A 24,827-nucleotide genomic window follows, 5' to 3' on the forward strand; every position below is an offset into this window, starting at 1 on the left:
ATGAGATCAATTATAACTCAATATTGTACGGCTTACAAAATTTTCTAAGATATTCTTTAAGAAGGTATGATTACTTTAATATATTTTTTAAGAAGATATGATTATTTTTTCATGAGAAATTTAAATCTATAAGTATATAGATCCACGATTATTTCAATTCTACTTTGTCACGTTAGTTTTATTGTAATTTGGGTTATCATATCCAATAATACTATTTTTTGAGTTTTCATTATGGACAGAAATTACATGTTCATCGCATAAATTTAATCTAGTTGTAGTTATATACTTATATACTCCGTGTTAATTACTCGAATTTTTTGATCGAAATGTTTATATACCTTTTGTATCCGTTTTTAATATATTTTATGTATAAAAAAAAAAAAATTTAAAAATAACAATGTAACACAAAGATAGAATAAAAACTTTGAAGAAGGAAATTAATCAAGTTATGGTGTTTAGAAAATAAGTCAATGGTTGGTGGCCCATTGGTATGTTTTAGACCTTTGGGAAAATCTAACAGTGTTTGAATCTCACTTTCTACATTTGTAACATAGGGTTATTATGAGGTTTTTAAGAGTCATGAGTTTCATCTCAGGGAGCTCCGCATCTATCTAGTTGAATGTCGTTGTGCTGTTTCAAATACTAATTACTAGCTCCCTGTTAAAAAAATTTTTTAAAAATGATTACATCGTTCTTGGTCTCATTTCAACGTAAAAAAGTTATGGGCACAAATACAGATCAACTCAACTAGTTAAAGGCTTTCAGGTTCTCCCTGTTTTTATTATGGGGATTGAAGTTTTGTTTGAAGTAAACTTGGTCCCTATCTGTTTTGAAATGGTTAAAGGAAACCTAAATGAATTTTTTTTCTTGACTATCAATATAGTTTGGATGAATGAAATTTAGTCTAAAAAACCGACATGCTGAGATTCTCACTTTTGTATGGCAAGAAGTCGAACTTATTTTTATCAGAAAAGAGTTATGGCCTATGAGCCGATACTAAAAGGGAAGTGATATTTGTACCACTTATTTTGATACTTTTTCACTACTGTGTATTATTAGTTTGTACAATCAGCTGTAAAAGTTGTACATTGTGGTACATTAATCAAAATTCGTGAAACAAATATCATCTCCCATACTAAAAACATAGGTCACTCAATATGGATATGAGCAATAGCTTAGGGACTCCTTTTGTACTATCTAGAAATTAAAGAATCCAAACTTCAAGCCCTAGTTCTAAAAAACTCCAGGCCCTTCCAGTTTTCACCGTTGCAAATTCTTCTCAAATCTTATGGAAAAACACAATAATTTAATTTTACCTTTTAGGGTTCACTGTAAAAAGTGTTAAATCATCGATTCCCGGATCAAAGTAAAGAACTTGATAAAACACACACACACACACACACACATATATATATATAAATTCTCCAAGGTTTGTTTGAATTGGGGATTTTTTTTTGTCGATGGGGTCAGACAAAGAAGATGGTGTTGTTTTTCTTGATCGAGCTTCTCGGGCTACTAGAGGCAAACGGTAAAGTCTGCAACTTTTATATTCTCATGTCATGGTATCGTTAACATCATTTTTTTAGTAATGTTTGGATTTAATAATTATTGGTATTTTATATGTATTTATAGGATGACCAAGTTGGTTGATGATGAAATTGAAGAAGATAATGAGTTTTGGAACCAAGAGGCTTTAAAAGAGGTAATTTTTATACTATTTGTTATAGATAATGTATCACATTGTTGTTTTTAGAAAAGTTATATGCTTTATCATGATGAGATTGAAGTGTAAACCGTAAGGTTAAAAGGGTAATGTTAGTTTATAATGATTTCTTGTTAAATTGTAAAATCTCGATAGTTTTGCCAAGCAGGTCTGTTGAAATTTTGCTGACATGATAAATGTGTTGCTTATTATAATCTCAGGAAGAAGACGATACAAACTATGTGGAAGAAAATGAGGCTGTAGATGTTTTTGACAGCGACTTCGATGAAGATGTATGTGTGTCATGGTCCCATTTTGATTTTTTTGTGAAAAGTTTAGTTGCTTTGCTAAAAATGTAAGCTTTATGAAGATTGGCTGATATTTTGACCAAATTACTTGCTTTGGCTACAGGAACCTGAGGCAGAAGAGGAAACAGATAATGAGCCGGACGACAGGTTGAATTCTTCTAGTGTATATTTATTTTGAATTTATGTAAGTTTTTTTAGTGGATATAGATGTTGAAGACGTAAGTTCTATGCAGGAAGCGGCCCAGGAAGAGATTGATATATCCAGGAAAGCCGAGATCAGCACCTCCGGTAAAGCAGAGAATGTCATTTCCAGGAAAGGAGTTGCCAAAAAAGAAGAAAATGAAGGTTCTTTCAGAACCTGATAGCTCTAATGGAGATGACACAAATCCCGAACAGTCAAAGTCAACACCCCAAGAAGATCATGATGTAAATGATGATACGGAAGTTGAGAAAACAACTAGAAAGTCAACACGAACTGCAGTTGTTGTTAGGCAAGCTGAAAGAGATGCGAATCGTGCAGCTCTGCAAGCAACAATGAAGGTTTGCTGTCATTATATCATCTTTTACATTTTGTTTTGTTGAAGGTGACTGGTGACTATTTTGTATTTACAAATTTTGTTAAATATTCTACTATTATCTGTATCTTAGCCAATAAAAAGGAAAAAGGAAGGCGAGGAGAAGAAGATGACCCAAGAAGAGATGCTTTTAGAAGCTGCTCAAACAGGTTTACAACATTAATTAATGTTGATTGGATTGTTAGAATAGTTCAGAGTTATACGATTGCATGCTTTTATACGATAAGACATATTGGTGCTTATAGGGTTCATAAATTTTGCAGAAATTATGAACTTAAGGAACTTAGAACGGGTATTGGCACGGGAGGAAGAAGTGAAGAAAAAAGCTATTGTCCATAAAGCTGTCTACACTGGCCCTCAGATACGATACCTTTCTAAAGACGGCAAGTTCTATTAAATCTTCTACAGTAAAGAGTTTTTTCTTCTGTTTGTAACATAACATCAATATTCTTATAGCCATAGAAACTTGTCTTTTCTAGCTCTTATTTATTACAGCATTTATTTACTATGTTAAGTTGATGTTAATATCCATTTCAGGTTACTCGTATCTTGAATTTATCAATGGAGTGACATTTCAGTCTCAAATTCCTACATCGGCCCCTCCATGTGAGTAGTGATATGCAGTAATTTTATATGCTATTTTTGTGGGCTCTCTACATGAGTAGTGATATGCAGTAAGTTTATCTGCTATTTTTGTGGCTCTCTACATAAGAATTTCTTAATGTACAGTTCAAAATAGTTGAATCTGGACTAGAGCTGCTTTTGCTGCCTTCAAAGTGAATCTTTAGTTGTAGAAATCATCTCAAGGCTTTGCTTTCCCTGTTCTTCTTCTTCGCCTATGCCAAATTTAATCAATGTTTAATATCCTTTCCAGATCCGGATAAGGCTATCTGTGCAGTTACAGGATTACCTGCAAAGTAAGCTTTCAGCGCTCTTTTCTGCTTCTAGTCGTTCTTTCACAAACGAACTTATACGCTGATTGTTTATGGCAGATACCGTGATCCTAAGACGGGATTGCCATATGCAAACAAAGAGGCTTTTAAGATTATTCGTGAGCGGTAAGGCTTATATATTTTTTAAATTGGCTTTTTATAAGCTCATGATGTTATCTGGCTTGGTCACTTCATTTTTGCTAAACGATGTCAAAAATTTAATGTAGGCTTGTGAACGAGAATAGCGGCACTAAAGAGAAAAACAGCATGGGAATGCTGTATGATCTGGCCCGTGAGGAAGGTTTCACTAAGAAGAAGAGGAGATCAATCAACCCAAACAGCAAAGAGAACTCTTATCTCAGATCCTCGGCTCGTTTTCGCCAAATTCCAGCTTTCGAATACATTGACTCAGAATAGCCACAGATATCATGTAAATGGTCATATTTTGTTTTTGTATTTTTTTTTTAATGCTTAGTCCTTTTACATAAGTTTTATAAAGTATGGGATTGGATCAATTTTTGTGTAACAATTAACAAGCACTTGATGCTTCTTTAGGACAGCTTGACCACAATTTTTGCCTAGATGCATTTTGGAGGTCTAGGTTTCCATTTTGTGAGTCAGATACAAGATACATGCCTGGCTAGTGCTTAGTTTGATGTTCATATTTTAAGATGATAATGTTTTGTTAATCAGATGCATGATAATGTTTCTTATGCCGATCATGATTGAACTTGGTTTTGAAGCTGAAACGGTTGATATTGCAGTAAAAGACTGACTGTGGTGCGTTCAGGAAGATTGAAGAGAGGATTATTTATACGCATCATAGTCTGGAGCATGCTTTTCTTCTCTGTTCTTTACAGTGATCGGCATAATCTGTCCTATGATTCATTCTCATTTTTTGCTTTTCTGTAAATGTTATGTACCACAACATTCCATTACATATATTTGGCTGATAGAGGTGTCATATACGGAGTATTTGAAGTCTGGAAGAATTATGTTACAAAATTGTACCCAAGATTGGGACGACTATACAGTATACTAATGAAAATAAGAGCGTTTATTTATTTTGGGGTGTCTTACTTATTAAAAGGTTTTAACTCTTCCCAATTTTAACTTATCATTTAATATTTGCATCATTTATAAACTAAAGATAATACCCCACATAGAGTTGAAATATATATTTTTTTTTGTATTAATTCATGAACTTCAATTAGTGAGAGGATGATGGCCAACGGCTTACTTGACTAGACATAGTTATATTTTAAATTTTGTTTTTATTTATTGAGTATCTAAAATGAAAACAATTGACCAAAATTACTATCATACCCATACTAAATTTTTTTTGTCAAATTAAAAGAATTATATTATTAAATGTGTGAAATATTTACTAAAATTATTCGTGTTCTTAACATTTTCGAAATTTAAAACTCGCAATATACTTTGAGTATAAATTTACATAATCATTGTCATTTCTAAATATTCTAGCAATAAACAATAAGCATATTTTTTTCATGAACTCATGTGTTAGACAATCTAAAATAAGGCAGTCGATGAAGTCAACATCACATTTTGACGCATGTACTTAAATGAAGTTTATAAATCATATATACACTAAAATTTAATGTTTTGAAGAAATCAACCATCATTACGCATTGTATTCGACACTTATTCTAAAATCAAAATAATCTACAGTTGATTAGATATTCATATTCCTACTTCGCTCATGCACTAGTCTTTTAGACCATTCTTAAGGGTGGGTGAAGAAGGAAGGTGAAATAAGAAGGTGAAATAGGTTAATGGTTAAGGGGTATAAGTTAAATAGGTAGGTGATGAGAAGAAAGTGATTATGTTCACCTATGGTTTTGTGGTCCCTAATAATTGTCTTTATCTTATTATTTAGCTTCACTTTATTTTGATTGGTTAGATTATGAGTATAGTGGGGTAGTAATTTGAAGGTGAATGGTTAAGGAGGAAAGTAAAAGGTGAAATAAATGAGAAGGTAATACTTATGTGGCAAGAAAAAATATAAGTGAAAAGATGAACGGTTACGAATGGTCTTAGCCTCCTAAGTCCTAATGCTGAAAAAGCAGGCAGTTTTCTGGGTTAAAACGAAGGTGGGCCATCTGGCCAAGCGTCACAAGAGTGCCTACAAAGTATAAAGAAGCAATCCTTATATAATAGGGTGACACAAAACCTTGTTAATAGAAAATATCTGTACTCGTATAGTCCACGAGACAGTCACTTTATCGCACACGCCAATTGATATATTTGTTGCATCATATCAGCATAAATGAGACTGCCAATTGATATTTTGGTTGCATCATATCAGCATAAACGAGACTTTGGACTTTGGCATTTTGTCAAAGAGATAAGAAAACATAAATTTCAGCAGAGGGGACTAATGCAATGAAATCCTGGTTGGTATTTTGGTCTTCCATAACTGGTTTGAACTTTGAAGTAGTTCACAGTATTACAATGATACAACATTATCATACAGAGCACTTGTAAAACAATAGTTTCAGACACGAGTTACAACCAATATCTACGTTGATTACTAACATTTCTTTTATATAGTATTATCAAGAATCTTATTTCATTTCCCATCAAAAGGATATTTAAAGGGAACTACAGCATACATCTCTATAAGGAATGAAGAAATGTTGATACTTTCTGGCTAAAAGTCAGACTCGTGAATGAGCAGCAGTATCATACCTAAAGCTGTACAAGAATTATTTCACATCTCAACTAACTCCCACGTGATGAACAAAAATGGAACCCCAGCCTTAGGCAGCTTTAAGTAATAGCTGATGTTGTCCTTACAGGCCTACAATTATCATTTTGATGCTTCTGCTCGGAAATCAAAGAACATTATGATATTCACCCATCAAAAAATCTACATTGTGGTGAAGCAGTGATTATGAATGGCGATTGCATCCTTAATTCATGTCTACAAGTGGTCGTTTCAAGTATTGTCTTACCTGTCACATAAATCTCTACTGAACTAGCATGCCTTTACCTACAACGTATATTGACCAGTTCAGATTAGTATCATTAAGATGAGGTGAATAATCCAACACATATATTAAAAAGACGACACACCTCTTGATCTAGTTCTTGTAGACACATGGGTTGTCTTTTCAAGGTCAACCTTCTGTAAATAAGGAGCGACTAAGATATCCAACTTTACCAACCACAATGCAACTGCAGATGATGTTTGGGGCATCACCACAAAGCTTGCAATGATATCATCCAAATCATAACCAAAACCAAGAGCTGTTTCACTTTCATGCGACCACCCCTTGTTAATAGCAGCAACAAAATCACCAAGAACCTACAGAAATATTAATATATGGAGTATCAGTAAGCTATTTCAGTTTAAGCCAATTTTGTTGTACTTAAATTCGCAAAAAAAAAAAATTAATATACATGGGTTTAAAACATCTGTACGTGTGCTTGTGTGAGGGATGAGAAACAAGATAGTACCTGTAGCAACTCCGCCAATGTGGAAGTACGTCTTAAACGCTTGACCCAAAGGTTATGTGCAGATTTTGTCCATGCACCCACCATTGCACCCTCCGGCATAGCTGACTGAGTATATACATATGAGAAGTTAATAAATCAAACCAGAAACACATTTATTTGACCAAGTAAAATATCAACTTTTACACACCTCAAGAGTGTACGCTGCAGCTTTGAGTGACTGTAACTGTGACGATAAGATTTTATGCTTCGGAAACCCATCAGGGGCTGAATCATCCCTACACGTGGCAACATGAATCGCATATCTTTCTTCTAGATCAAAATCAAGCTCAAATGTTGTATGGCAAATCTGACAATGTTTCTCATCTCTCCAATATAGATCATGACACCTTTCACACCTAGCAAGTGAATCCATAAAAGACCTTTTACCATATTTAACTGAATTTAAGGCAGAACGGAACGAGTTCCACAACCAAACATCAAATTGTTGAAGGCGACACCATTTCTGTTTAGCCTGCTCTCTGTTTCCAATTGAAGTAGCTAAAGCACTAGTGGAAGCCAGATTATCATGATTCACAGAACTTAGGCCAAACAGGTTGTCTACGTCGGACACAGCTGAAGAGCTGTCATCTCTGGAAATACTCCTTTCAGATTCACCAGAAACGGTTGGTCGCCCAACTCTGACATCATCGTCCAAACTGGACATAGCTTTACGCAGATGAGCCTCAAATTTTCCCAAAGATGAAAGGAGATGACACTCCCGTCTTCCCCTTTGGTCCAAAGCTGATAATAAGTTGGCTAAAGCCTACAATATGAGTGAAAATTAATAAATATTATCTTAAACCAAACAGCAAACCAAATTGTGAAAATCAATATTTACCTCTTCTGTTTCAATCACCTCCCATCGGCCATCTTCAGACGATTCGAAGTAAACCCTTTTATGGCCCGGATCGCACATGTTGCAAGGGCCCAAGAACATCCAGTATCTATTATACCTACGATCAGATCCCAGATATATTGATTGCATGGGATGTAAATCATCCACTTCTGATTCTGTTGTATCCTTGTCCCCACTTTTCTCGTGAATTACTGAGATAACTGCCGAAGAATCAATAGGTTGTAGCGTATCCGATTCACCACCATTTATCTGACTGCAGCCACTCTCAAGTGGCATGACCATCCTTTGTTGCTTTGCTGTTGATCTTTTTATTTTTGCCCCGGAACCAATATGAAAAACATTAGGAGCACACTGAATAGACGATGATACAGGTTCCTGAAAGATTTTTACAATATTAATACAATATATTGATTATAAGCATACTTTTCTATATCAAGAGTCTTTACTACCTCCACTATGATACTCGAACCAGCTCTCAGTAGATCAAGCAGAGCCGATAAAGCATTCAATTTCTCTTCAATATTCAGATCTGAATATTCACCTTCCATCAGTCCTAATAACCACATTTCCCCAGGGTGGCTCTCATCAATTTCAGAGTTTACAGTATTATCTTTGCTTTTAGAAAGGTTCTTTTTTCCAAGTTTACTAGCAATTGATACTCGTGAACCATCATCAGAATCATCTATATTGTGATGATTGTTAATATCTCCGGCATCATCATCAACACTTCCACAATCTTCAAGATCAGATTGATCATCCTCAGCATCCTTAACGATGGCGCTACTACGTAGACGATATGTAGTAAAAGAAATTTTCTCAAACAAAGAAATATCGCTCGACAATATTGAGCTTATTAGTTCCTCTACTTTATTGGCTGTAGTGGCAAGCTTCAATTCAACGATCTTCGTGCAAAAATATGAAATGTTAGATACAACTTTAGGTTGCAACAATACAAAAATGATGATACTGGTTACTTACAGATGAACATGTTGCCAATTCTGAAATTTTCATCCCACTACTTCCTTGCATTAATAATGTGGTGAATAATTCACCCTTCAGGGTCCCTCGTTTTAAGCCATAACTAGCCATCAGAGCAGCTTCCTATAAATCAAATACATGGCGTTTCATATGTAAGAAAAGGGTGCCATCCCGGCAGATATACAAACTAACAAACTGGAGAGTATTACTAATTTTCTGAGTTCCAATACCTTGGTGGGAGGTTCTTTAGGTGAAGTGTCATGTTTGGAACCAAAACCAGCTGCAACCAACACCTCACGTAATATCTCTATCCACGTTAAGGAATTCAATGATTTCTTCCACAATTTCAGAACAGATTCTTCGCGTTCTACCTGCAAATAGAGATTTTAATAAAATTCAAGAAAGAGTAGAATTACCAAATTAAAAGGTCAAAAACAAAATGCATACGGAACTAGCACAATGGATACATATCATGGATACTTATGACCACTGAAATGATATGATACTTACTGACTGAAGCAATTCACGATACTTCCAGTTTTTGTTAATATGAGATAGAAATCCACTATCAAGTTCCTTCTCAACACCAGTGAGAAGTAATTTCAGAAGGGCTATATTGAGTTTCCCAAGCAATTGGGAATCCTGAAACACAAGTGCCAAAACAACAAAATATAAATAATTACTAGACAGCAAAGATCATTTAGCCAAAATGGTGATTAACTAAACCTGAGTAATTTACAATACATTATGTAACGCTTACACGCTTGGATTCAAAAATTTACACTAATCACTAACCTTATCAATAAAGGATTGTGCAAGCTCATCAAGTGTGAAGGCCTGGATGCCAATTAGTACAGCATAAGTGCTGATAAAGTGAAATATCTGCCGCAAGAGTGAGAAAACAATTTATTTATGAATTTGTTTACAGTAACTGTTGCTCCTACAAAAATGAAAGAACCTAATTTTTCAGTTGCTTTTATAGCTAGTTCCTACTTTTTGTTTCTCCGACCAACCAGTTACTTGCGTCTTTTTTGGCATATTTTTCCATACAGACTAAAAAAACCCTGTGATAATGGAAACCAAAATTATGAGAATCACAAGCTCCTTTTTCCAGGTAAATTTTGTTAACTAGGCGTTTCTCCAAGCAAAACATGTAAGAGAACATTGCAGCATTCTGGGATTAATAAGCAGCATAAAGACTAGCATAAAATCCTAGACACAAATGCCACTATAAGAAAGCTTCCTTGTGGTAAATTCAAGACTTATGGAAGGTGTTGCACAGTTTAGTGTAAGGTCACAAAATCATTTCTAACTGATAGATGACTGCATTGCATCAAAAGGTTGTTGAGCATATTTCAGTGTATATACCACAAAACAAGCTCCAATAAATTCTACTCCTGCTTGCAGCATTTACAGATCCTAAGCATCTTGCGTATGATGAAGACCACAATGGAGATTAAAACTGAAGAACCTGACATGTACCTTGAAGAGTTCTTTAACAAGTTGTGGAGATGATTCCCACGGTTGCATATGTAAGGGTTGCCGCATTCTGACAGCGTTTGGAGGGAACTTTGCCAGCAAATCTACAACCAATTGAAAAAGTTATTCACGTGAAGCCTTCGGCAAGCATGCATCCCAACATCTTACTCCATAAAACAAGAATAATTGCTCAAAATGCAAAAAAGGGCATCAATATGAGCCATACCTTTGCAAAGAGAACAACCATGCAACCTGTTCTCTGCACAATAAGCACAGCATGTCACTGAACTTGAAGTTTCTTGAAGTTCTCTTAGTTCCAGTTCCTCGTCATCTACCAGCATGGAATATTGAAATAGGTCTTCTTCAGTTCTACCTCTCACCAGAGCAATGTCACATATTTCCATCTGGATTTGCTTTTCCTTGGGAACATGTTCACATCTCACCTTCAAATGTTACCAAGAGACAGTAAGTCAATGATGACTGCCTAGCCATATAGGCTATATCAAGTGCTTTACAATAGTCCATACTCCATATATGATAAATTACCTTTTTGCTTCTCGCTGAAGACTTCTTCTCCTGTAATTTGTTCGCTATCCTCCTCTGCAAATAAATCACTGTGAGTAACCAAGCTAAAAGCAACCCTATCTCTAACCCTATCTTTTCAATTTGATCAAACAAATTGCAGCTTTCTATGTATGGTAAGAATGCCAGCACAGATATTAAAAAAAAAAAGCAAGGAAAGAAAGCAAACCATCACAGGTTGTTGTCTTTTTGACTTATTTTTCCCTTGAGTAGGTGCTTTGCGTGATGTAGAAGGTGGAAACTTAGAACAAGCCCCAAGGTCATTGTTGGCACATATTGGAAGGTTTGTGGCACCAGGATTTGTTAATCGCTGAATTGCCATTAAACCTTTTCCAACACCATGTTTATTCACTAAATTACTCTCCCTGTTTGAAAGTCGCCATACTGACATTAAAGCTTTTCCCATACCATGTTTAGGTGAAGCACTATCTGAAGGCATAAATTGGTCTTCAACATCGGCAGACTTGGAAGTCTACATGATGATTAGACAAACAAAAAAATAGGGTCACAACTAAAATAAAACATATAATTTAACAAATACTATGGCAAGTGAATACAAAAGATATACTCTCTGTACCTTTTGCCTTTTAAGTGCTCGTTGTTTTTCTTGGCAAGCACGATGAGAAATATGTGAATCTAGTAAGAACGAAAAAAAAAATCAAAATTACATATATGTCAGCACATAGTACACAAAGGATGAAAAAAAAAAACTACCACAAGTTAGCCCTGCTTGACTAAGTTGAAAGTAAAGGGGGAAATGCTAGGTTCAGCAAATTCTAGATAAGTAGATAGCATAAGCGTCATTGTTTCCTACTGACATTCAAAGCATTTTTACCTTATGTTTTGTTAGGACTCCAATATTTTAAAGAGAGAAACTATGGGCTTTGAGCTTCTCATTTTCAGTAATTAACACAGAGCGGGAATCTATGAAAACTAACTACAAAATACTAGTCCAACATCGTATCCCTCACAAACTAAGAAGGTCCTTTTGCTTATCATCTTTAGAACACATACCCTAATTTTACCCTTTTAAACTTCATCATACATAGTAACACTTTTTGTAGCACAAAATATACACAAGTCTTAGGATATTTCATACAAAAATCATATATAGCTAATATATAACGCAAACACACATGCATTTACTTCTACTGCACAATGTTCATTTCTCATTACGTTACTACCAACCAATTGGGTATGATCAAAATCTTAAGCTTTTAACCTATGTCCGACAGTCCGAGTATGAAAAAAAAAACACCACGCCCTAATTTGTAAACTCATTTCCAAAAAGTTTTATTCACTTCAAACATAAATACAAGTATATAATCTTTATCATCCTATAGCAAAAACAGTAAACACTTCAAAACAGCAACTCTCTTCAAATTATCCCTAAACTATAATACTCATAAAAACAGAACTCCCTCCCCTGACTTTCCGATTAAGACAAAAACAGAAAATTACCACATCACCTCTTTCCAAATCTAAGAAATGATTCATCAACCTTTCTAAAACCACCACCACCGACTCCCACAGCCGCTCACCACCAGCTGCCAGTGTGTTTGTTTTTCAAATTTTCGACTTTTCAAATGACTTAAATATTTTCAAAACTATCTTTCTAACACCTTTTCTAAATTTATCCGTAACCTCCGCATCCCAAACGCTCTAATCTAATACGATTATTAAGAAAACAAACTTAGGGGATCAAACAGTAAATTATTATTATTTCAACTATATCCAAACTTACAGGATCAAACAATTAAATTCCTAAATCTATCCAATAAACATAAACACAATATATATATATATATATATATATATATATATATATATATAATTAGAACAAACAATGACCTTTGGGAATACAGAAATGAAAAGCATGAGAAGGAACGGTGTCGAAATCGACACCGAGCGGCGGTCCGTCTTTCCGAAAAACTTTGCTCAAAATATAATCACTACTCAACAATCCACCATCATTTTCCAGCTGTATCAATCGTAAACCTAATTTCGATTTCTTCACCGCCTGTTTTCTCTTCCCGGCAACCACTACTTTATTTTTCTTATTATTATTATTACATTTATTATTCTTCTTATTACTCCGCTTCGACATCTCAAAACTTAAGAAAATTATAAACAAAAAAAAAGGTTAATTAGTAAATGGCGGGGAATTGGAACTAATCATAGTTGATGATGATTATTATAATACAATTCTACATACAGCCTCTCGCTCAGACACACACTGTGTATCTGTATCTGTATCTATATATATATATGTGTGTGTATGTATATGTGAGAAGAAGAAAATGAAACCAAGTGTGTACTGTGTGTAAGGTTTACACAACACAAGAGTAGGGTTTTGGGGGGTTTTGGAGTGATATCTTTTCCATTTCCTTCACATTTTGTTACTTTTTCTTTTTAAAACAAAATATAATTTATTAATTAAGGATTTTTTTCGGAGTTTTATCTTTTTGAGGGATATTTTGGGCATCCTTAGAAGTTACACGTTTCGTCCCTTAACTAATACTCAGCTGTAAGTCCTGCTCAAAACTCTTTTTTTTTGTTTGTTTTTTCACATAATTGAGAATACAGAAAGCATTTGATTTTTGACTTTAAGAACCACGTCATATTTTAAGAAAAACTGTACTTGAACATGGATGCAATGATGTCTTTACTAGCGACTAGAAAAATAACCGCAAAAACAACGACGGTAATATGGTGGCGGCGACAACTAGTGGGAGCAAAGACAGGTGGTGATATCAACAATTGTTGGTGGCGGTAAAGAGTAGTGGAGGCGGCGTGGCGGCGGGGGTGGTGTACTTATATATACTATATTATAAAGCAGATCTCTCATGTTTATATTTTAAGTTTCAATATTTACTTTCCTAAAATGCTCATATATCAATTATATATTTACCTAACACCATTTATCTCTCCTCAAATCTCAACCAATCATTTTTTTCTCTCTCCTCCGTAAATCATTTATTCTTCCAATTCATTCAAAATCTTTTATCTCAAAAACCGTATATCGATAAATTATAAAAATTATATGGGTGTTCTTAAAATTTCATGCTCTTTCATTAGAGATGTCATTCGATATACTTTCGACAAATTTTTAAATCCGAATGCGGAACCCGTATTAAGGCATTTAGTTATCACACTCTATGACCTATCACACTTTATGATCTATCACATCCATCATCTCACCGCCGCAACGCGCGGGTACTTACTCTCGTTAGTATAAAAGTAATTGATGTTAAAGGGGGTTGTATAACTATTTTAGGAGTTGAAAAATTTATGTTGTAAATTATTTCATTAAGAGTATTATAGGTATATTAAATGAAGATATTTAAATTAGTGACTAATAAAGACATGTGTTTTAAACTTTTCAGATGTTTGTCTTTAAATGTAATCACTAAAGTCATCTCCAACTGCCCCTCAGGATCTTTTTCTGCAAGAAAGAAATCCCTGCTCTGGCTGTGTGCTTGTGTGAATAGACCGAACATCTCACCAGCTTCAGCGAGTTTTTCAACAATATCAATACATCCAAGTATACCAGTCACTTGAATAATTTGCTGAGAAACTGTTTCTAAACTAATTCATATTTGCCCAAAATATATTGAAATTCAATTTTTCAATGTCACATTATATTATAATATATATTACAAACAAAGTCTCGTAATTTGTGCAAATAATAGTAACTTTTTTATTTTTTTTACTTTCACCACAGAAGTTTCAATCTTTATACTTTTAGCACTAAACTATAATACTTTTTAACGTGTAAAGAATAGTATATTTTTTATTTCTTTTATTTTCACCACATAAGTTTCAATCTTTACATTTTTAACACTAAACTATAATTTTTAGTAAAATTTTTGTTCTATTTATTTGAGTCTTCTTATACCTACTTTAACCATAAATATTTTTGTCGGTGTTATATAAATTTATATAGTTTTTCTTAATTCATTTTATTAACTATTGATAAACTAAAATAAAAATCGGATATTGTAATGGTTATCTTGTGTAACGTATTCTATTATTTTTTTTCTCTGAATAATCGATAACGCCTTATGATTTAATCGTAAATATTTTTGTTTGTGTTATATAAATTTGTTATAAAACATATAAATGGATTGAGTTTTAAATGTATCTTTGATTGATATAATTTACACAAATACTATACAATGCAAACAAAAAAAAATTACGGTCAAAGTTACAAGTAAAAATACAAAAAAATAAAATAAAAGTATAACATTTAAAATGGGACATGAAGTATTCATATAAAAAAATTTAGGTAAATTAAATTTTTCATCCCTCAAGTTTGGCCAACTATCAGTTTTAATTATGGAATAATGGGAAGGACGAAACGTGAAAGTAAACTAACGAATGTGGGCAAATTAACGAAAAAAAATTAACAAATTGACGCGGTGACCAAAAGTGAAAAAAAGGTGTCAAGTTTAGTATAGAATTTGCAATTCTTAAAATTTAGCAACTAAAAGTGAAAAACGTGTAAGTTTAAAGACCAAAAGTATAATTTACCCATTTGTAACTGGGTATTTGGGTAGTGATTGGGCTCCTACCAACAATATGCAAACCCAATATACAAAATCCAAACAATGATTGATCTATGGTTATAACGCATATCAAAAGTAATTTGGGCCGGAAAGTTAGGGAGCTGATTTATAAGGAAGATATCTTTTGCGTAAAATGAAGTAATGTAAAGCAAAGGACAATTATATACCCTTTAAAACTACTATAATTTCTCATAGTTAAATCAAACACATGTCTAATTTAATTTATTTTTTTTTCCATCACAAATTTACACTTTTAACCCAATTTAAAAATAATTAATTTATTATTTTTTGATTTTCGATACAGATTTGGATTAATACGAATAAATATTTATATCAATATTTTATTTTATTTAATTAATTATAATCAGACTATAATTAGAATAATCATTATTGTTATTGATAATTAAAATCAAACTATATTTAGGATACAAATTCTTATTATATAAACCGAACCCTACAAATAAAATCACCAAACACAATCATTGAAAATCCCGCGAACCAATTACCATTTTTATTGTTCTTAACAACCATGGCTAACGAAAATAAAATTACTTTGTTGCAATACATCAATAAACACTCGGTCAATTGTGTAATCAAAGTTAAGATATCGTTTTTTTGGAAGAGCTTGTATAAAAAAAATCAAGCTACAATGTCCAACATTAATATGATTTAGCATTCGAGATTTACATTTAAATATCTCAATTCATTTTTAAGTATGTTTTTACATTTAACGCATAAGTATTTTTTTTGTCCCATATACTATTTTTTATACTAATAATGTTGTAAAACCCGTTTATTTGACATAGGCCTAAAATCCCGTTACTATAGTATAATACCAAGGCTCCTTGGAAGTGTTCGATCTGATTGTTAATGACCTCTTTGAACAAGAGTGTATTAATTAGTCAAATCAATCACTTTACAATACCACTTTGTTTATGTATCTTGTCATCATCGTCCACATTAGTTCCAAGTCAATCAAAGTAAGGTTGTAATGCGGTTTTCTAGCAATCTGAAATAGAATGCTATGTGTTGGCCAGATGAGAGATGTTCGAGTTCATTTCGTTTTTAGTCTGGTCCTAGAGAGTTGGAAGAATTGGTACAACAGTCATAGGTTTAATTATCATATGAATCTCATATATGTTTTGAGCAACTTGAATCTAAAATTGTAAATTTGTAATGAATAGGGGTGAAATACATTCGATTTTCATTTTGTTCCAAGACATATAAGACAAAGACGTGAAGCATTGTTAGACTAATTAGACGTACCGCCAGAGGATACAAAATTTGGGAAGAGAATATGTGGCACTTGAGGAGCCAAGGAGGCTAATATGTAGTGCGGTGAAATGTTTGGGCTGTATGAAATTGCATATATAGAAAGAAATTGGCATACAAAAGAGAAGGCGATGATGATGAACCAATTAAGCTCGTACCAAAGAGGCAAAGATGATCGATCATATGGATATACCTAAAGCCGAATTATTGAAACTTATACGGAAACAAAATATTGTTAGTCTTTTGTATTGAGTTCCATGAGGCCCGCCAGTAAAAGAAACAGAGATGTTCAAGGCAATTTTGTTTTGTTGCGTGAGAGCCTAGCCTACACTTTATATTGGTCTCATATGTTAATGTCCGTGAAACTTTTTAGACGTACTATTGCTTCCACTTAGGAAACCGGCCAGAAGATCACCTCATAAATTGAAGTTATAAGATTCATCATGTTCCATTGGCTTATACCTTTTTATGAACTTGATAGTCATTGATTAAGTAAGATCTAATAATACATTTTATATAGTTGTATTAGTTTTTCTCCTATCGTTTAAAGCTATTAGTAACTTGTCACCAAGAATTAAGACGTGCATATATGCATCCACCATATATCAGTATACGATATACGACATTATTATCTGTATATGTTATGATTACTATGGTGGTTTATGTTTGTGATGATAATGAATGAGTATCAACTTATTATATACAAATATTATAGCCTATGCATACTGTTATACGTAGTTAATTACTTATGCAACTTAACTAGCTTATACTATTAAGAGTTTAAGAACCTTGAATACATATATCGTGATTGTCGATTGCAAGAAGGCCGGTACATACACTAAACATTTTAGGTATTGTAATATTGATTCAAATGTATGATGATTCACAACGCTTCTTAACCTTGTTTTTAAAAAAATAATTAGTTTTAAGTACATAGCTATTTTGGGTAATTAATTATTGATATACTGTTCATCAAATTACAAGTATTTTTCTGCCTTTATTATTATTATTGATTAATTTGTCTATATCCATGAAAATTAAACTTTGCATTACACCAAATTCTTAATAAGGGAGCCTTTTTAGGTTTCGTCAATTAAAAAAATTACATTTTTAAAAATTTCTCAATAAATGTATGTTGTTATCGTTAAATGACATGTCACCCATGTCACGTCATTAGAAAAAACATGTGGATATCTGATGTGGATGTGGCATTAAATGAGAGTATTTGTCCTTTTAACCTCAGAGGTTCTTCCCAAAATCAAAATCTATATCCAAATCTATATTTATATAAATCCATCTGTATCGTCGATCAAAATCTGTAATTTTATACACACACAAACAGAAATGTACATAGACATACAAACATGTTTATATGGAATGAAATGATCTTCTTTGATTCAAAAACCTCACCATTAATTTTAGAACCCATCATCTATCCAATAAAGGCATACTTCAAAAATCATTTCAAATCCATAAAACCATACTTTGAAAGAATACAAGTTAACAAAACTAAGAAATTATTAGCAAACTTTTAAAACCCACCATCGATTTGGTTCTCGTTTTGTGGACTGACGAGTTGATAACTCGTTGTTGAAACAAGATCTATACCTATTTGAATCTATTACTAGTTACCACTTCTTCACTTCTTGTTATTACTAACAACCACCATCACCGCCGCCGTCGCCGGCCGTGCCTTTTTCGGAGACGGATGCAACAGAATCCTTAGACTTTCAATGGGCAGCCTCCCGTTTTAATAGACTTAGATATATACTTTCCATTGCCGCCGCCGGCCCGTCGGAGCAGTGGTCGAAATGCAGAACAGTCATCCGTCGTTGATGTGGTGGCCAAGTTGTTCCCCACTTTTTGATGATATGTCGATCTCCACTACACCTTCAGATTTATTTATGTTTATGATTTTGAGATGACGTTGATGATAATGTTTATGCTTTATAAATAGATATAGATTCATACAGAGGGATGTATCAATAGATATTGATTAATTTAGCTTTATACAGATGGATCTATAGATAATTTAGATATAGATATTGATTGATTTGGGGAAGTAGATATGAGGTTAATCTCTGAAGAAAGAAGAAGAATTAGTTCCAAATTTCGAAGTCACAAGTTCTTTGAAGGCAATTTATCTAGCTTTTCCGATATTTAGGAGAAGGTGTTATGAGTATTACATATGATCAGATTAGCCACGATCATTTAATAGAATGGGATGACTTCTAAAAGGATGCCGAAGATCAGAAAATATAGATATTACATGATTTGAGGAAGAAGATACGAGGTTAAAAGGACCAAAATACCCTCATCCAATACCACATAAGATGTCCACTTAGACTTCTTTTAATGACGTGGCATGGTGACATGTCATTTAACGATTAACTAACGATAAAAACTAACGACATTACCTTTATTGAAAAACTTCTGGAAATGAAATCCTTTTAATAGGCGAAATCTAAATAGGTTCCTCTTATTAGAAATTTTGTGTAAATATATTACCTTTTTATAAATTTTTCCCATTTCATTATTTGCCAATACAATGTTGATGGACTGGTGCATGTCCTCTATTAAAACGGAATGTGTTTGTTTTATTTATGATACTAGACTTATGCCCGCGTAATGCAGTGGTGATGAGGTAGTAATGACGGAGGTGGTGATGATGACGGTGGTGGGGGCGGTAGTGGACTAGTGGGGATGATGACGGGGACGATGATGGTGGTGAATGTAAAAGTAACTGATGTAAAATTTGGTATTGTAGTTATTTTAAATGTTGGATATTTAAAGAAAAAAAAAAGGATAGTTTGTTTTATTAGATAATATAGATAATGATTGTATAAAATATAAGAATATACTAATTGGGGCAAGTTATACGATTCTTGTGAGTTGTATGCATTACTTAGTTACACTTTAAGAACTAGATGAGACATTTGTTGACCACAACAATTAGCTAGTATACTAATTACGAGTAATTAGTAATTAGCTAGTACTAATTATGAGTAATTAATAGTAGTATCGATTACAACCATTCATGTTTCAAACATATATTCTATAGTAGTATTACTTTTATTCTTAACCACGCATCTTACACAATTTCAATCCTACAAATAAAACAAGTCACGAAACATAAACAACCACTATTTATCGATGACCATGAAATGTTTGACGTCGATACATTGCACGGAAAACTTATAATATCAGTTATCCACTTATATATCCATTCCTAACTAGATCAAAAAATATATCAAATCACCCACAATGCAAACGATACTTAATATAATTAGTTAGAATTATCTTATAGGTAGTTTATTGTGATAGCATACAAGTTATTCCAGATTAGGTAATAATGTAATTAGACTTTTTTGAACATTAAACCAAGAATGAAGTGTGGTCAACAAAGCTCTAGATCGAATATACACAAAAGTCAGTTTAGAGTTGGACGAAAATGTGATCGAATTTATTAGCTAAAGATAATTAAAACTCGACAAAATGGGTATAACTACTATTGTGATTCTAGAAATTAATGGTGATAAGATATCTAATTATATGTATGATATGTTTGATTAAGCAGATACAAATCTGTAGACCATTTTATCATTGATCTCTATTATATATAATACTAATTAAGACACATTCTTGACTTGTGTACAGATTTTATCGTCCATTGTTAGAAAGTACGACCTTAGAATAATATTATATATGGATGCATTTCATCCACAACTAATTTATTCCAGTCAGCCTGGCTGACCACAGCTAATGGTCAAAGTTCAAAGTAAACATATATGTAATGTAACCATTTAATCAAGGGAGTAGTTATCATGCGCATAAGAATTTTTGTAGCATAAACTAAGTTAACTTGTGCGCTTAAGTTGAATTTATATATACTATATACTAGGACATGGACGTGCACGTGCACGTGCACGTGCATATATCTTATATACAAAAATGATGTGGTGCATGTTATGTGATGTAAATCGTTTTGTATGTTAGCAGGGCAATATCCTAGCTTGAACATATTACTCGTATTTAGTAGTGTTGTTAAATGATGCATTCTACTTAATTATTCCAGATCAAATTAATTACAACGTTGTAATTATTTGATCTTGAATATGCAACTAGTTGAGAACTTCGGCTGGTTTACATTATGTACATTAGTTCGTGGTTGAACAATGAAACTCCGATCCTCTTTGAGTTATATTGAACTGCATTTAATATATACAACAGAAACTTGAGTTTGAAATTGTTAATTAGAATGAAAATTTTATGTTTAGTGTTTTGTAACTTACGGAGATATATAGTTTTGCCATAAGGTGGTGAATCCGTTCTCGAGCGTTGTACACACCGCCCCGTCACTGAGTACAAATGCTCGTATGTCGATTTAATGTAATTGAAACCTAGAACTTAACTGAAAATTAACTTTGTAATAATCTATATCTCTTTCTAATTAATCAACTTTTATATATATCTAGACCATTTTCTCCTAAGTCCGCCACTTCGATCCATTAATTTCACCAATAACACGCTTCCAAAGCCTCTATTGTTACATTTAATTCAAACGAGATTATGTCACCCGGGCGTTGCCTCGAGAAACATTATATTTATTACGACTTAATAGAAAAAATTATTCAAATTTATTAAAATTAATTTTTGATAGAAATAACAAAATGTATAGAATAAGTATATTAGTTACGACATTTCGATAACGATGAGATAATGCGTTACAAATAGGTATGCGTTCATGGATCGAGGTTAACATACCACAAACTGTTTGAAGAAAACATGTATTATTTAAATGATTAAGAATAAAACAAAAGTTGACATTTGTCAGTTAAAAAATGAATTAACATTAAAAGTTTGGTGTGAAAGTGAAAATAGTTCGCATAAAAGTTTAGTGCTAAAATTGTAAGGATTTAAAATGTTGTGGTAAAAATTAAAAAAAAAAAAGACTACTATCATTTGCATGCGACTGTTAAAAAACGAACAATAAACTTTTTGTGTGAAAGTGAAAGTAGTTCGCATAATAATTTAGTGCTAAAAGTGTAAGACGCTAAAATGTTGTGATAAACATAAAAGAAAATCAAAATGTATAAATGTTTAGTGTTAAAAGTGTAAGAGGCTGAAATGTTGTGGTAAAATAAAAGAAAACCAAAATGTACTATAAAATTTAGTGTTAAAAGTGAAAAGAGTTAAAGTATTGTGATGAAAATAAAAAAGAATAAAAACTTTGTGGTAAAAATATTTAAAAAAAAACAAAAATTATAAAAGTTTAGTGTTAAAAGTGTAAAGAGTTAAACTATTGTGGTGGCTATAAAAAGAAAAAAAATTTGTGGTGAAAATAAAAGAAAATAAAAAGGTATAAAAATTAAGTATAAACAGTTAAAGTGTTGTGGTAAAAATAAAAAGAAAGAAAATTAAAAGTATAAAGTTTAGTACTAAAAAGTGAAAAATGCTAAAGTATTATGGTGAAAATAAAAAGAATAAAAATGTTTTAGTGAAAATAAAAGAAAATCAAAAAATATAAAAGTTTAGTACTAAAAGTGTAAAGAATTGTATGATCTCCTGCTATTAATGCTTTGTCTTTGATATCTATTCTGTAATGCAAGTATATCCTATAATCTAATTAAGACATCGAGACATGCCATTAAACTAACAAACAGCAATAAGCCAATAATACATAGCATAGGTTACGTATTTAATTCACCACTAAATTCAGAAGCTTAGGGGTGTTTAGTAGGAGAGAATCATAGAGAATGAAAATGTAATAGAGAATGGAAATAGTGAGAAAGAGAATGAGTATTTGAAAAGAGAATGAATTCCGTTGTTTGGTACCCACAGAGAATGAATATATAAAAAAATAAAAAGTTAAATAATAATACATTTATTACATATAACATCTTGAAAAGAAAATTAAAAAATTAATTTGTAGAGAATGAAGATAATAGAATTGATTCTCCATTCTCCTTTCTTATTTGATTTCTTCAATGTTAACAAACAAGAGAAGTCTTTCTTATTTTTTTTCTTCTCTTTCCATTCTATCATACCAAATACCCCCTTATAACTTGATGAGATTAGTATATAAAATAATGCATGCAGATATGTCCAGGTTTAACTGTATATCACTTTCGTTATTGATAGTATACATAATCTTTAAACTAAATAAAAACAAAATTTTAAATTTTAAAACCACATGCAATAGCCAAAATATAGATGCTGCCCTTTGACTTACTAATTACCATTCAAAAAATTGCATAGATTAATAACAAATACAAATCATATAGTTGGGACTAGTCGGGATTTTCAGGAAAATTCTGATACCGGTACAGATTAGTCCCGGTCCCAAAAATCATTAAAAGTAGGTACCGGTACCATTTCTACTCGGGATTCGGTACCACTTCCTGGTACTGGGACAGGATCGGGATTTGAGAATTGTTGCAAATCCCTACATGCCAGTATTTTTTTTTTGACAAATAAGCCAGTAGCCGTTGACGTTTTCCAAGAATTTTTCGCAGACCTCTCTGAGATAAATAATCTTTTTTGTGCAATTCCAAATGTGAAGTAAGTCTTCCCTCGTGTCAAGGGCTACTTTTGCATTGGCTCTCTCTCGTTCTCGTTAGGGAATTACCGAAACAAAGCTTCAAACAAAGAGGTTGGGCTATTCACTTCATTGATTTGACTTCACTTTACTTAAGATTAAAGAGAGGGGCTGGGCGGGCAGTAAAAGCTCATTTAGTAGACAGCGAGCGCCAGCTTTGTCCGCACCTATAACATAACTATACCCCAACAACTTAAGGCTTCTTTCGTATAAAGTTCTGGATCCTGTAGAACAAGCAAGCTCTTTACCCTCAAATTCAAACATGTGGGCGCAAAAGGCTATCCTGCTCTATTGTTACGTAGCAATAGAAGCCAAGTCAATTTCGGGCCACCAAACCCTGCAACTGATGAAAAGGCCCTATGGTATGGAGTAAAGGGAAGCGTGTACGTTGTCACACTCCCTGCCTTCCAAAGGTGCCTAGAGGACGGGCCAGACGCAGCAGAGCGACGACCCGGGAGCGGATTCCCCACCGGCGGGGGGGAGACGGCCATCTCAAGGCACATCAGGACCTACAGGCAACACCAACGAGACCTGGGAGAGAGGTCTTTCTTTGCAAGGCGAAGGTTGTTTTCGGCGATGCTAGTTTCATGTAGTGGGAGGCAGAAGCAGCTGTAAAAGGGAAAGGCATTAGTCGCCGAGAAAGCTAGTGCGAAAGAGGTTGGCCCCCATCCTCCTTAACTATGTATGGCCAATGAACTCCTCACTTTACAGTAAAGGAAGACGAATCTATGAAAGGTTTATGATGTTTTTGTACAGACGTATGGTGGGGTTATGGAAGTTCCTGGATCGTGTAAAATAAGAGTAGTACCAAAGGCAGCACCTTCTGATTTCATAATAAAAAATGGAAAATTAGCTATGGAGAAGTACTAACTCTTCGCCTTTCAAAATATTGCGTATATAGAGATAGTCAGTCTTGACTTATCTCAAGCAATGCCCAAAGAGTCCCATGCCTTTCTTGGTCAGACCAAACAAAACTACTGGTGAATTCCGACAAGTCTTTCCTAATTTTTAAAGCAAGAAGCGGAACAACAAGAAAAGAAATTACTTCCTATATAGATAGAGACTTTCACTATCAACATTGGGTTAGGTTGCATCGGTATAAATAATTGTTGCTACTACGGTTAAGAAGACTCTTATTATGTATGGGCTGTCCTGGAACGAGACCATCACCTAACCCTCAGAAGGTTGTTAACAAGCAAATGCTTAGGAAAAAAGTTTCAATCTCACATTTTGATGTCACTGTTGAAAGGAAAATTGAACATACGGACGAATATGCAAGCATACGTTTCATGCTTGTTTGAGTAATAGCAATATATATATATATATATATATATATATTAAAAGAGTAGTTAACCAAGCTTTTTAAAGCACTCCTCAAAACCAAAGTTATGTTCAAACATTGCCACATAGAATTTTAGCTTACGTGACATCTCCATGTTTTTTTATAATATTTAT

The 24,827-nt window shown here is 33.1% G+C and overlaps 2 protein-coding genes across 7 annotated transcripts; one reads left to right on the forward strand and one right to left on the reverse strand.

Annotated features, from left to right (window-relative positions):
- The first annotated feature begins 1,261 nt into the window (after nt 1–1,261).
- LOC122603707 (SWR1 complex subunit 2) lies at nt 1,262–4,581 on the forward strand. Of its 5 annotated transcripts, none has more exons than XM_043776486.1 (12): nt 1,262–1,528; nt 1,633–1,702; nt 1,924–1,995; nt 2,114–2,157; nt 2,244–2,550; nt 2,659–2,734; nt 2,849–2,968; nt 3,123–3,191; nt 3,460–3,502; nt 3,578–3,643; nt 3,745–3,954; nt 4,211–4,581. In XM_043776486.1, exons 1-11 carry the CDS (start codon nt 1,461–1,463, stop codon nt 3,932–3,934), a joined length of 1,125 nt encoding a protein of 374 aa, XP_043632421.1. In that variant the 5' UTR covers nt 1,262–1,460; the 3' UTR covers nt 3,935–3,954; nt 4,211–4,581. The 5 variants fall into 5 exon arrangements, with proteins under 5 accessions (XP_043632421.1, XP_043632424.1, XP_043632423.1 ...); XM_043776489.1 differs by having other exon boundaries at nt 4,282–4,581; XM_043776488.1 differs by having other exon boundaries at nt 3,745–3,947.
- A 1,338-nt stretch (nt 4,582–5,919) lies between these two features.
- LOC122606188 (homeobox-DDT domain protein RLT3) lies at nt 5,920–13,317 on the reverse strand. Of its 2 annotated transcripts, XM_043779150.1 has the most exons (17): nt 12,786–13,317; nt 11,512–11,570; nt 11,104–11,406; nt 10,899–10,952; nt 10,579–10,795; nt 10,356–10,456; nt 9,669–9,755; nt 9,384–9,515; nt 9,104–9,244; nt 8,874–8,996; nt 8,345–8,797; nt 7,878–8,270; nt 7,188–7,802; nt 7,001–7,105; nt 6,617–6,848; nt 6,496–6,533; nt 5,920–6,410 (listed from the first exon to the last, which is right to left on the reverse strand). In XM_043779150.1, the coding sequence occupies exons 1-16, from the start codon at nt 13,039–13,041 to the stop codon at nt 6,511–6,513; spliced, it is 3,294 nt and encodes a 1,097-aa protein (XP_043635085.1). In that variant the 5' UTR covers nt 13,042–13,317; the 3' UTR covers nt 5,920–6,410; nt 6,496–6,510. The 2 variants fall into 2 exon arrangements, with proteins under 2 accessions (XP_043635085.1, XP_043635084.1); XM_043779149.1 differs by having other exon boundaries at nt 5,920–6,533.
- Between the last annotated feature and the right edge of the window lie 11,510 nt (nt 13,318–24,827).

Source organism: Erigeron canadensis, chromosome 6, assembly GCF_010389155.1.
Source record: "Erigeron canadensis isolate Cc75 chromosome 6, C_canadensis_v1, whole genome shotgun sequence".
NCBI lineage: Eukaryota > Viridiplantae > Streptophyta > Magnoliopsida > Asterales > Asteraceae > Erigeron > Erigeron canadensis.